Genomic DNA, 14,729 nt, shown 5'->3' on the forward strand with positions numbered 1-14,729 from the left:
GAGTCTCTTTGGTTCTTTATTCTGTGCTCTAACTAATCAATTTTCTTATAATCCTATTTATTTTCACTCCAATCAATTGAATACAAATAATTTACAATTAGAATTGTAATAACTGCAGTGTAAGATAACTTCATGACAGTGGCTCTTTTATTTTCTTTTTTTAAAATAAATATTACTTTCTATTTGCTTCTTTAATGTGGCGATCAGTTCCTAAATGAGTTTGGATGGAAATTAATGGGGGACAATTTTTTTTTAAAGTTGATGGACAATCCAAAAGTTATAACTTATCACTAAATTATAAGCCTAGTATATTTTATTGGAATGGCCAATTTAGAAATATGGATCAGTCTTCTAGTCCTGTTTAGACGAAGTAAACCTTATTTCAAATTAACTGAATTCTCATTTAAATTTTAACATCTTTAAATCATTAAATAAAGTTCCTATTAAGAGATACATTCAGTTTATATTTGTAGCATTGTCCATTTCTTGTATTCTGGCATTTGCATAACAAATTATATATACATAAAAGTTTTACCAAATTCTCCAGAGATTAAGCTGTCAGCTATATATAATCTATCGGACAAATTAAATGGGAGAAATTAGTAAGGAGATTATTGAAAGTGATAGTTAGCACTAATTCTTAATTAATATAGTTTTTTGTCAATATTTCTTTCACCTGTGCGGTATGTTTGTAAATCTGGTTTTATTTTCATTTAATGATGGTTTCTGTTAATTTGATATTTAATAAATTTATTTGGTTTTTGAATAGATTCAAAAATTAAAAATTAAGTTTTTTAAATAATCTATTAAACGACGCTAATTAATTTAGGCAATTCAATGTATTTTTCTTTTGTATTATAACTTTTCTTTCCTCTCAGAATTTGGATTATGCAGATTTTCGATTTTCGCTAAAAAAATATCCGTTTCGCTGTTTTCTACGCACGAAAAAGTGTTTATCATAAAATGTTCCCTATTTTTATGTATCCAAATTCCTGTATTATAACTCAAAAATGAAAATTCAGGATCCTGGAGATTGACTAAAACACACAAAAGTAAAATGCAAACAACTGAGATGAGGAATCTGTAAAAGATAAAAGGGAATACCAGAAAAGAGACTGTATTCGTAACGCCACAATAACGAATAGTAAAAATGTAGACTGCAATTGCAAATCTCTGATATTTAATGAAATAATTCTATTAGTCACAAGAAGATTAAGTGTTGCATTTCACTTCACCATGGATTAGAATAATTTGTCGCCAAAGTATCTAACTTAATAAATGTAAGTAATATTTTGCTTTATAAATTATTAATCGTAAATAATATATATTTTTAAATATAAAGTGTAAATAATATTACATTACACGCATTAATTAGTGAAAGTTTGTATATATAATTTTACAATTATCCTTCATGCTACCCAATTTTATAATTGTAGTTTGGAGTTGGTATTATATAATTATGAAATTGGTATGGTAAAATTTAGTAATCTAAGAAGAAAAATGAACTTAATGGAGTCATTCATGTTTTATCATTCATTTTCAGATTTTAAGTAAAAACACTAGTACAGGTCGTTATTCTTCTAAAGCTAGAGCACAACTGATCCAAGACCAAAAAATAGCATAGCAATTACCGTTTTATTTACAATAATAATCTTGCAAGGCTGATCTGGTTAATGAATTGGACTCCTGTGCGCTAGAAGGAGATCCCGACTTATTATCTGTTCCTCGTCTTAGGAGCCTCTTACAATTCCTAAGTAACAAGAGATAGTTGTACGACACCGCTCGCAAAACTCTTCGTTGTCCAATGACATCAGATGTTGATGAGGGTGATGAGATGATTTTGTTAAGAAGAGCGTCTTTCTATCATTTTTTTATTACATAGCTTTTCACTTAAAATGATTTAAAACATTGAGGAATTGACTACTCACAATCATCCTACGCTCGTTATGATTTTGAAATGATTATTAAAAAGTACTTTGGAATGTAGAAGAATTATACGATTGTAAATTTTATAAAATATAAAATAATTTTTATAAAAATATATTTGAAAATCAGAAATGGTCTGCTCAGGTATCAAAAACGGGAACTGCCAGCTTTACTAAGCTAATTCAAAAATGTAAGAGAAAAGAAAACTTTTCTTTATATTTCTGTTTTTCTTTGTATTCACTTGTTTAGATAAAACGTAGAAAGTACCGATAAAAATTGAAGTTTAAGAAATAATTACATATTGATTATTGTAATAAAACTATAAATACTTGTACGTATTGTTCTATTTAGTATGTTGTAGATAGAGTGAAGTTGTAAAATAATATATAGTTGTAGAATGCAATCAATACTTACACAATCTGTAGCACAATATTTGCGTAGGACTGTTTAAATTAAAGTACCAGTTATCAACATCAGTGTTTCGATAAAATAGAATTTTAAAAAATAGCCTAAAAAGGTAATTAACCATTGTTCCACAAATCATGGTTTCAAAATTAATAAAACAGTCTCATCGAAGTGTTTATTACGTTGCTTAAAAATTCTAAAAATATAAAAGATAAGTGTGAATAGATCCGTGAGAAAAAAACTAAAAAGAAAAAACTGGTTCACTGTTTGTAATTACAGCTTCATTCATAGACGCTTCCATCAGACTCTCCGATATGTTTGTCTTCATATCGACCAAAAAGATTCCCATTAGTCTGCTCCCTACGCCAGTCTAAATAGCAATACATCTTTATGTAACTATGCGGAAATATTGGCGCACAACGTAACATTTTTTCAAGAATGTGTATACTATGTATGTATAAATTTTTTTCCATATTTTTTCTTTATGTCCAGTGTTTTGCAATATTTCATCTATATACTATGCAAATAAGATGTTTATTTAGTCCATCAATTATTTAATAATGACTTATATTCGTTTTAATGGAAATCTGATTGTATACAAGGTCTATCTTAGGAGCTATTGTAGGGGCATTCTTGAGAACTAAAGAGACCTTCAGTTCCCTAAAACAGAACCATTACGGTAGGGGTCATACCATAGGTTAGCGGAAGTCGGAGACCACATGAGTATATGTGTGCCATTTCGATGACGCAGAAAAGAAATCCCATTTATGACGTTTCACAAATTTCATTTAAGGTTACAGAGAAGGAATATAGAGCCTACTTAGTTTTCTGGTTGGTTGATTTACTTAACTTTTATACATTTATGAAGCCTCAATATTTCTGATTAAAATTGATTTTGATTTGTTCTTTATGACTTATTATTTCTATATCGTCTTTCATGACTTATATATTTATTATTATACTGTTTAATGTGTTCTATTAATGTACTTACGCACAATTTGTTCGGGGAATTATTATTGTTAACGACGTTCATTGTAGACTTTTTACTTTTTTGTTTTCTCTTTAAAATAAAGTCCCTGGCTCGACTGGAGCTGAAGCTGGACTGGAGATAGAAGAGCCAAAAAAAACAAGATTTTCCAGTTCGAAGAAAGTTACACCTTAACAACATATCTGGTGCTTGGTAACAAAGGGCTTGAACAAAGCGCGTTCTTCGGCACTTTAGGGTGTTGTTGGAACTCTGGTACAAATTAGTATGTGCACTATTTTGTAGAAGTATATGGCTCAGTATATTAATTGGAATCTTAAGTCACAAAAAAACTGAAACACTTTTAATCTATGCTCTGGTAAAGATGCATGATGGTCACACTGTTTTCGACCTTTGTATTAGGAGTGGCAGAGAAGGATAGAGAGCCCAAAATTACTTGGAAGGACTGGTCAAAGATGTGACTTGATGAAAGGAACTGCGAAAACAGGAGATTTCTATCCTAATACTTGCTTCATATCTAGGAAAATACCTGAAGATTATTTTTCCTCTTAAGAGAAAATGACCGTGACTTCTACGATGACATTGTCTGCTATGTAGTATTACTTCCTGAAGCATAAAATAATGACAGACCTTTCAAATAGGATAATTTAAGAGAAGTTTTCCAAGTATTTTTCTGAGTAGGACTTGGATTATTATCCGATTCATAATAATAAAAAAATATAAAAAGTACCTTTCTTAAAACAATAATTTTTATTCATCATTTTCCTCTTTTATTTATTTTTTGAGAAGTAGAGCAATAAACTTTGAGTTATAAAAAAATTTCAGGAAAATAATCGATAATTGTTAGGTTTGTCAATAATTTAATAATAGCCAATAAAGTGCACTAAACGCATAGGAATTTGAAAAGGGCGCAGCTGAATAGTTAGCTGTAAGGTAATACGAAACTGGAATAGCGACCGTTCTATTGCGAAGTCTGCATGCTCTAAAAAAATAAAAAGAATAGCGAACAAACCACATTAAAACTTTGATATTTTTTTAGACAACGTGCAAAAAAAAAAAATATATAGGTGTGCCTACGTAAATAATTATCTAATAAAACGTCAGAATTTATACATTCAACATTACAAGAAACATGCATTGCAATTTGTCTACTTTTTAGGGTAGTTTGTAGTCAAGGCTGTCCAGCGAAATATTATATTTTACGAGAATTCGTTCTTAAAAAGAAAGAATTAAGGAATTAATCCATTGATTATTGTAATCCAAATGCAAGCATCCAGAATTTTCAAACTGTTAAAAGAAAAAATATAAATAAATAGTTACTGCAATATTTTGTTCAACTTTCTCAATAGACGAATGACCGATTCTAGCCTAAAATCGTTTTTTGCTTCCATTAGATTTTTACTCTGATGCGGATGAAGAGATGTATGCTAAGCGCCAAACTTGGCAAAGCTGTTTTCAATTATTATTATTTCACTTGTCGTTCACATATTATTAAGTATTTTACATAAATATTACATTAATGTATAGGCGTAATTTAAAATCCATTCGCTTTATAATGCATTCTTTATTCGTAAAACAAATAATCTCTGTGCTACGACGTCTACTATTGTACTAAACTGGTTATCTACTGATGGACGAGCCCAATTAAGTAGCGATGGGGTTTTGATTCCACTTACTTTGTCCAGTTAAATAGTACTTAATAAGTACGTTTAAGTTTCTGCAGCCTTGTATGAAGGAACAACACCACATTAAGTGAGACAATGAACGCATTATTAATTATGCCGCAAAATAAGATTACACACAGGTGCGAAATCTAATCGCCGTGCAAAGATTTAATCTGTATATTTAGTCACTCTTCTAGAAGATGTGGCCTATAATTAGTGCTTTAATAAACAAAAACAAAATGTGCACATCGCAGAAGAAGAAAGTGAAATTTGAACGGAACGAAATAAGTTCTTTGAATGGTTTAAAATTCAAAATTAAATTATTGGTGAAGGAAATGGTGATAATTCCAAGCTTGGTGAAGATATCATATTATAAAGCTTTCCAGTCAGTTGCTTTTAGCAAGAAAATGAGAGTGGCAAAGATATACTTGGCAAAGTGCAAGCAAAATACGGAGTGGCTTGTATGATCCTGCTTGTAACAAATACGATGAGCGAAGCAGAAGGCGTAGGTCAACAGCAATTCGCTTATTACAGACAGAAGCCTTCTGCCTTTCCTCAAATACTTAAGTGCTCTAAAATGAGAAATTATCTTTGAAAACAAAAAACAACAAAAATCTCCACTAAATAGTGGAGCTTGTGTTGTAACATTTTCATTTATTTATGGTCTTATATGAAGCCTGAGCAATAGTTCTGAATGGATGATTTATTATTGAATGATTAGTAAAATATCTGATTAGTTCCCTTCATAAGGAGTTATCACTCACCCGAAGGCATGAACAACGTCACAGATTGATAATGTTTGGTAGCGATGACGACAGAGCACTTAACCTAAAACAATATTTGACCCAGTAAGTTCAATAATGTTTTTTTATTTTAATATACGATGAGTTTCGTTAAAGTTGAAAATAGTGAGTCAAAACTTTAAGGTCACGAAGGTTAAGGTTAAAAAAATAACCTTTTCACCTGCATATGTATATATATATTGCTTTCTTTCACCACGTAGATATTGCATCTTCGGGCAGTATAATTTATATTTCGGTTTTCTAAAGTTTAAATGGTTCAGCTAAGAGAAAAGTTTCCCTTAAAAATACTTTTTTAGTTAAATAAACTAAAATCTATTTAATTAGTTTATATTACAGAGAAATGTCGCAGCATAAAATAACTGGACAATCTTAGCACTATTTCCTCCAATTTTTTGCATTTTCTCAAATCCAAAATTTGCATCACCTTCTTGGTACCATTCTCCCTAAGATTTTAGCCAATTATTCTCACTCTACACCTTTATCCACAAAATATCCACACATTCACTATTCATTCAAATGCATTACTTCACAGTGATGGACCATTTGTAATATGGAAGAGCTCCTGTTGTGTCCGACGTTTACAAAAGTACTTTGTAACTAATCGGCCACAGTGCTGTTACAGTCTTTTACGTGATAGTTCTATACAACTCAAGGATAAGCTAGCACATTTCTTATTTCTAGAAAGTATTGGCGAATTGTTAGCACGTATACGCTTGAAGTCCTACGACGGAAGAAATACGAGGGTCGTTTGAAAAGACCGTGCAAAGTCAGAGAGATAGCACCACTGGCGCGTATCGAGGTTATGTTTAGTTAGTAGCATCTCTTGGAAGAACACACACCAAGTTTCAGCCAGATCGGTCTATTTCTTTGTGTTTGGCATTCGTTTGAATCGAGGAAGTCGAGTGATTTTCAAAAAAAGGACGAAAAAGAATTTCGTGTGTTGATTAAACACTACTTTATGAAAGGCAAAACGCCTGAGGAGACTAAAGAGAAGCTTGATAAACATTATGGTGACTCTGCACCTTCGATTAGAACAGTTTATAAGTGGTTTCAAAATTTTCGGAGTGGCCATATGGGCACAAGTGACGCTGAACGTTCTGGACGCCCTGTTGAGGTTACTACTCCAGAAATCAATGATAAAATCCATGATATGGTGATGGATGACAGAAGAGTGAAGGTGCGTGCGATTGCTAGTGCTGTGGGCATCTCGAATGAACGGGTACATAATATTTTGCATCAACATTTGGACATGACAAAGCTATCCGCAAGATGGGTGCCGCGATTGCTCACGCTTGACCAGAAACGAAATCGTGTGAAGTGTTGAAAGGATGGGTTGCAGCTGTTCCAGAAGAATCCGCAGGACTTTAAGCGTCGTTTCGTCACTGTGGATGAAACATGGATACATCACTACACTCCTGAGACCAAAGAACAATCTAAACAATGGGTTACCGAGGGGGAATCTGCGCCAAAAAAGGCGAAGACCTTTCCTTCGGCCGGAAAGATTATGGCGACTGTCTTTTGGGATTCGCAAGGAATAATCCTCATCGACTATCTGGAAAAGGGTAAAACTATTACAGGTGCATATTATTCATCGTTATTTGACCGTTTGAAAACCGAGCTGCAAGAAAAACGCCCACGATTGGCCCACAAAAAAGTCCTTTTCCATCACGACAACGCACCAGCTCACACCTCAGCAGTTGTGGTCAAAAAATTAATGGAAATAGGGTTCCAACTCGTTTCACATCCGCCCTATTCTCCAGACTTGGCTCCCTCGGACTACTATTTGTTCCCCAATATGAAGAAATGGCTGGCGGGAAAAAGATTTTATTCAAACGAGGAGGTGATTGCAGAAACGAATGGCTATTTTTCAGACTTGGACAAATCCTATTATTCGGAAGGGATCAACAAACTAGAGCAGCGTTGGACGAAGTGTATAAGCCTAAAAGGAGACTATGTTGAAAAATAAAAAAGGTTTACCCCAAAAAATTAAGTAGTTTTTATTTTTGCACGGACTTTTCAAACGACCACCCTCGTACAACTCAAGGATAATCTAGCACATTTCTTATTTCTAGAAAGTATTGGCGAATTGTTAGCGCGTATACGCTTGAAGTCCTACGACGGAAGATATATGAAGACTTCTTGATGCCTGGGCAAGATCGTGAATCTCGCGCGTACCACTGGTCAAATTCGTTTTATTAGTGTAACAATAATTATTATTATTTTAAATTAATCTTGAAAATCCGATATATGAATGAACAGAAATGTTTTTCTTTTAACACAATATCAAAATAACTCTGTACAAAAAAATATGTATATATTTATGATTGAACACACTTCCCATACCTTGACACTACACCTTAATGTGTACAAATGAAATACACAATTAATAACAATTTCAAATAAAACCTTGTCTAAGGAGGTTTCAGAGTGTTGTAATTTTACTTATTTTCTTGAGATCATCAACACACTTCACAATGGATTTTTTTTGTTGTTGTTGTTGTTATCTCTGTAATACTGTTTGCACATCAACTTTGATATAGAAGATGTTTGATGTGAAATTTCCATTTCTACTTAATTAAGTAGAGTCTTTGTTTACATTTATATACGCAACTGTTGATGTGCTTTTTTCACTTACTGGCTAATATGTTAAATATCCGTGAGCTGTATGAGCTGTAAGTCTTCTGTCAATATACTCATTGAAAAATAAATAAGTTCGAGTAACTTAATCGTTTCAGTTTTATGTTTTTTTTTCTGTTTCTAATTGGCTAACTAACTGAGAAATAATAAAAAATGAATAACTAGCCTAATGCTTGTCGACCTCTAATGATCTGATTGCGTTACTCGTCTCAATTACGAGATTACTTGTGATGATCTATATTTCTACTTTAGCGTTAAATTATTAATGATGAAAAATAATTTTATAATCTTGTGCAGGACTCGCTTCTAACTTTGATTAAAAACTACATTGTAAAATTTTTTAATTGTGACAACTCCGACAATAGATAAATTAAATAAAGATTGGCTAACACTAGGCAATCATTATTATTATTATTATTATTATTTTTAATGATTTAAGGCGCGTCAACATCTAAGGTTATTGGCGCCCGGAACTTTTTGCAGTGCACTGCCGGCCTCCGGGCAGTGTTCTCTCATTAAAAACAACACTGTCCATCACCGGACAGTGAGCTGTAAGAAGCTCCTAGGAAGAGAAAATCTAAGGGTCAGCAGCTGGATTCGAACGCGGGACCTCCGCGTGGGAGTCCAGTACGCTAACCGCATAGCTAATCCCTTCCCTTTGTATTATTATTATTTTATTCTTCCAAAAACGCAATATGCATTTCATTTCTAATATATTTATACTTGAAAGAACGTAAATGAATTTTAATCTTATATATTTGAATTTTAAACAGCAAAATAATGTACCAAAATTATAATGAAAACAATTTACAAAACAAAAAATAAGGTCTTTAGTTAGCATCCATTCCCACCCTAAACCTTCAAGTTGTTCTGCCAGCCTCGGAATAGTGTTCTCTTTCACAGCAATATTTTTTCAACGCCGCACTTTCACGAAAAGAAAAGAGCTAGAGTAAAAATGGAATTAGAAGAACTTTCTAACTTAAAAAGCATTAAGGCTAACCATTTCTTTTTTCAGAGATGCAGTTTTTTGCCATGATTTCTTGTTTGTCAGAATCCTGTTTTTGTTAGGATTTTTTTAAAAAAAAGTAAGCTCACGATTAACAGCGTGATTCAATTCTTCTACTGTTATACCAAACCTCTACGATGCCACTTCGTCAGCAAGCTTAGCGGACTTGTGCTAGCACTAATAGAACTAGTCTTAAACTAACAATCCTACAATATTTGTATTCCTACAACCTGTCCACAAAGAGGTAAAATGATTAAACGTTTAGTATACCCGCAGACAAAAACTCTAGTTCACCTCACTCACTAAGATTGGAGCTTTAAAAGCACAGATCTTGAAAATATCTCCAAATAATAAGAAGCCCCTCTTGCGAATAAGGTATTTCCTTCAGTAACAACCCCCTTCTTTAGAAGAACGTTTCTAAAGTCAGTATACAAAATATTTTTTTAAAAAATGTTCGACCTAAATATATCATAATAGCTTAAAATACGAGTATAACTTCTTAGCCATTAATTTATTTTATTATTTTATACCATCCTTGAAATCTAACTTATCTCAACTATCTTTTATTTATCTTTATTATTGTAGCTAAAGCCAATATTTATTTTGGAGTTTATTTATTTAAAAGATACAAATGTATATGAATTAAATAATATATATAATGTAATAAACGCCTACACAAAGCAAAGACAAATTATGAGTCTACCACAGCTGTAGTTCTAACCAGTTGTTGATGTAACAACGCCTCACTATCAACCAAAGAAGTGGTGGTTAATTCTATTACTTTATCATTTAAATAAATTATTGATAAATATACATTATGTAGTTGCGACTTACATTTGGAATGCTAAAAGTTATTAGACTTAAAACACCATAAACTGTTAATGACTTAATATTATAATGGAGATATGAATTCAGCCTAGTTGACGATATAAAGCAATCTAGTCGAGTAAAAGTAAACAGTTCGAGAAATGAATGGTTAAAAAAAGAGAAGCAAAAAAAAAAAACACAGTTTGGAACAAAGGGCGAACGGTGCAGCTGTGACTGAACAGTTTGGTTAGGTAACAATTGTTCTGTTCGAATCTCCACGAATCAAGATTTGGACTAGATGCATGTCAGATCAAACCTTTGTTGATCATTCATTGTTATTTCTTCTAGTTTTGTAGGTAAAAAAAAAAAAAAAAAAAACATTTCATTGTTGCGAAATAAACTTCATCTTATTCGTAATTGGTACCTTTATTGAATTAGTTTATTGAAATTTGAGGTGTTATTTATTGAGAAGATAACTTTTAAATTTCTGTTACCCCACGAAAGCAGAATTATTGTAGATTCTTCTTTTTGAGATTTCTAAAACGATTTCTTTAAAATGCGCTTAAAAGTCTATTCATTTGAAGTACTCAAAGCGCTTTTAACATCTTCAGTCTTTGACACCACGCTGCCAGCGTCCTTACAGTTACCTCTAGCAAACAACTTTCAATTTAAAATTGCCCAAAGCTCTGAGAAAGAGAAAATCTAAAGCCGAATCTGGCAAACTGCATTGGTAGGATTTCAGTGCACTATCAAATGAGATAAATTTTCGTAAGCTTAGCCATGACTTCTTTCTAAATGTACCATTTATGTAGAAGCACTTGACCAAAATTAGAATTTGATAAAAATGGGAAGGCTGAAAGTGCATATTTTAACTAAACATTTCAGTTTTCAGTTTTACCAAACAATTCAAACGTTTTATTTTAAGAGTTTAATAATTCAAACATTTACTCTATTAAATTTATTAAAGATCAGGAAAGGCCATTTTGGGCAGCGAACTCAAGGCTTTTGCCAGAAAGTTCGGAAGCTCCGGGAGGAAGTGTTAGAGCACTAACCACACAGATAATCCCTTTAAATAAAGGGATTAATGATTAAAACGATTGAATCTTGATTATATTAAAATTTATCAACAAAAAATAATCCAAGCGGTTAGCGACAAAAACCATAGATAAATTAAATAAATTATGTATCTAAGAAATGTGTGCGGCGAAGTGAAATAGATAAGTTTGTAATTAGTTGGCAAGGTACTTAATTATCACTTGATAAGTCTGCATGAACTCTAATTTATTACGCTTCATGCATAATGAAACGGAAGTCTTCCTTATAATTATACAAATAGTTTATTAATGCGATGTGTTTGTTAATTTCATTTTCTAAATAGTTGCATGTAAGTTTATTTAAAGGCAATGATTAACTTTGTGAATTACGTTTGTTAAATAAAAAAAAAAAGTTTAACAGAATTTGAGCTAATTAATAAATTGGTTTTACGAGATTTAATGATTTAAATAATTTAATCTTGATAAACCAAATAATCGGCTAAGTTGGTGGATCTAAAAGTACCAACTGACGCAAATATGAAGACGATAAAACAAAAACAAAGATTAAAATAGAGTGCAGCGAAACTAAAGCAATGTACAAATTAGAGACAGGACCACGATAGCTTTAATTTCCACCAATGACCGGGGCCGTACTGTACTGCAGAATACACCAAGCTTTTGGGCTTGAATAAAGCTTTCTGAAGTGGACCCAGAAAGTTCTTATTTTAAGCCCTATTCTAAAAAAAAAAAGTATCATCTTGGACGTCGATCTGGATAAATAATACATACAGGCAGGGAAGGGATTAGCTATGAGGTTAGCATACTGGACTCCCACGCGGAGGTCCCGGGTTCGAATCCAGCAGCTGACCCTTAGATTTTCTCTTCCTAGGAGCTTCTTACAGCTCACTGTCCGGTGATGGACAGTGTTGTCTGTAACGAGAGAACACTGTCCGGAGGCCGGCAGTGCACTGGAAAAAGCTCCGGGCGCTAATAACCTTAGATGTTGACGCGCCAAAAAAAAAAAAAAAAAAAATACATACAGGCTTTAGCTGCTAATTTTTCTTAGTATAATATTGCTAAAAATCAGATCAGAATTTCGCTTTCTAGGGATTATTCGGGGTTCTCACAACCAGGTGATGGTCATTAAGGAAAATACTTGAGTGTAAGAAGAACCTTTCTGGTAGGCGATAGTGCATTGAGAAACTGCAGACGCCAAAGTGCTCAAATGTCGACGCGCTTTATTTAATAGTGATATATCTCTAAAAGTATTCTCTTCTATCCCACCGTTAAAATCATTTCATTTGTGGAAAAGATGCCGCTTAAGTTTCATTATTCTAAAGATTAAGCTCTATAATTAATTTCAAATGTAACTATACCATTTTAATAGTTCTTTAAACAAATAATTTACTATGTATTTAAGTCGATTAATGTACTTCTGTGATGAAACAAAAGTTAGCAAGACCCAAAATGGAGGATAATTGTAAATGAAACTTGATTATGGTATTATGTGAAAATATTTTATGTATTCGTTCATACATAATAAATGTGTAAAATTGTTTAATGTGTTAGTATGTTTTGAGTGGAGTGTGAATATATCTTGGAAGGTTTTTGGTGGGGGCAAGATAGAACAGAGAAGAGATATATTATTATTCTTTTCTTTTTTAAAGAGATAGAGTGGGGGCCGCCAAAGCTACAAGAGAAAGTAAAGTTAAAACATTTAGTAGCGCAGTATTGAGTGAACAGCAAGTGGGTGAGTGTCGCACCAACATCATGGGTACGACAAATATACAAGTTCATGTCTTCATTTTAGCCGTTCTCGCCGCAGACAGCCTATTTCAGCAAGCCAGTGGTGCTACCACTACAAAAACACCGCCTAGCTCCAGGAATTCAAGGTAAGAAATATATTATAACTTTATTTAAAATTAGTCAACAAAAAGAGAAAAAGAAGTCACGTGAATTAGTAGGAACGATAATGTTATCATCCATATCTTTTCGTATCCAAAACAACATTTAAAGTATACCGCAGTAGTTCTAGCTCTGTCTGTGGTGACAAAGCGAAAACAATAACTATATTCAGCTTTTATTTTTTCAACTGTATTGCTTTCTAGGAACACGACAGCACTCCCGATACATCATTACCGACAGCTCTAATTGCATAACTTTCGTCTCTTTACTGTTCATTCACTTACGTAAATATAATTGCACGGGTAACAAAATCGATAAAGACAATGCTTTTTTTATAAGTTGGAGTAATTGTTACAATTATGATTATTTTGAGAGCGTTTATTGATCTTTTGTTTTTAATTACTACTAATAAAAATAAAAATTTTGCAAACGTTTGAAAGTTAAATATAATTATTAATTTTATTATTTAAATAAAAAAACATTTCTCAAGCCAAGCCGGGATATATTGGAACTTTTTCTTTGATATGAAAGATATTTAAATCAAGGATGTTCCAATAGGACCAGTCCACCTTGATGTTCTAAATGTCATGCGGTAGATCACTAAGAAAAAGGTGATTACCCTAACACCAGTGATACACCATACTTATCTCTACACCCATTTTAAAGCAACTTACTTATCCCACAAAAAAAAACATTCTAAACTTATGGTTGTTCCAGATTTAAACCGCCAAAGTTCATAGATGGATTCATTTCCGCATCACCAAAAATGTGCCTAATTAAACCCGGAAATAGCTTCTAAAAAATTTTAAATATTCATCTGTTACTTCTTCCGCGATTCTTTTGTGTGTTAAGCGTAGAGAGTTTTGGCTATAAGTTCCGGTTCAATTCCGACTTGGATTTAAAATATTCAATTACCGAAAATAACTTATTAGTCAAAATAAGTCATCTGTCCCAATAAAACTGTAAAAATTATGACTAGACAAGACAGTGAAGTAGTTAATTCTTTAGAATTACACCTCAAGCCACACTTATCTTCATTGTATCTTGGCTTCAAAACGAGTGTTAAACTCACCGTTCACAAATGGGAGACATGCCTCAAGGGACAATGCCAAATGTCTTGTAAAGCATTTTTATTTCTCCTTTCGGTTTTAAGGCTTTAATACTCAGCGTATAACTATGTCTGGCATACAAAATTTTTTAAATTGAATTCAGAATGTCCAGATGATAAGCTGGTAACATTTTTGAGAGAGAAGCTCATTGTTTTTGTTTTTAAATCACTTCTTGGTGTGGCTTCAACAACCGAGGCTATTGGTGCCCTTATCCTTTTTACACTACACTGCCGGCCTGCGGACGGTGTTCTACCGTAGAGCTCTTTATATTCTCGTTACTGATAACGCTGTCCATCAAAGGAATGTAAGTTGTAAGAGGCTCCAAAAGAAAATCTAAAGGCTTGCAGCTGAAATCGAACCCTGATTCACCAAATGGGAAGCTCAGCTAGTCCCTTCAATTCTTATTAATACTATCTATTGGTTTAAAGAATTTCTTAGTGGCATCTCA

The 14,729-nt window shown here is 32.7% G+C and overlaps 1 protein-coding gene and 2 long non-coding RNA genes across 3 annotated transcripts in view; 1 reads left to right on the forward strand and 2 right to left on the reverse strand.

Moving 5' to 3' along the window:
- The window catches only part of LOC141449780 (uncharacterized), a 195,860-nt gene that overhangs the window by 137,470 nt on the left and 43,661 nt on the right, over nt 1-14,729 (reverse strand). The gene's annotated exons all lie outside the window — the stretch shown is intronic.
- Nucleotides 1-14,729, reverse strand: part of LOC141449781 (uncharacterized) — a 48,560-nt gene that overhangs the window by 21,809 nt on the left and 12,022 nt on the right. The window lies entirely within an intron of this gene.
- The window catches only part of LOC141449772 (uncharacterized), a 255,913-nt gene continuing 254,161 nt past the window's right edge, over nt 12,978-14,729 (forward strand). The window contains exon 1 of the mRNA XM_074119520.1: nt 12,978-13,159. Coding sequence (XP_073975621.1) covers nt 13,038-13,159 — 122 coding nt within the window. The 5' untranslated portion in view covers nt 12,978-13,037. The remainder of the gene's footprint in view (nt 13,160-14,729) is intronic.

This window comes from Rhodnius prolixus, unplaced genomic scaffold (assembly GCF_049639745.1).
Source record: "Rhodnius prolixus isolate KJV_2025 unplaced genomic scaffold, Rpr scaffold_2, whole genome shotgun sequence".
NCBI lineage: Eukaryota > Metazoa > Arthropoda > Insecta > Hemiptera > Reduviidae > Rhodnius > Rhodnius prolixus.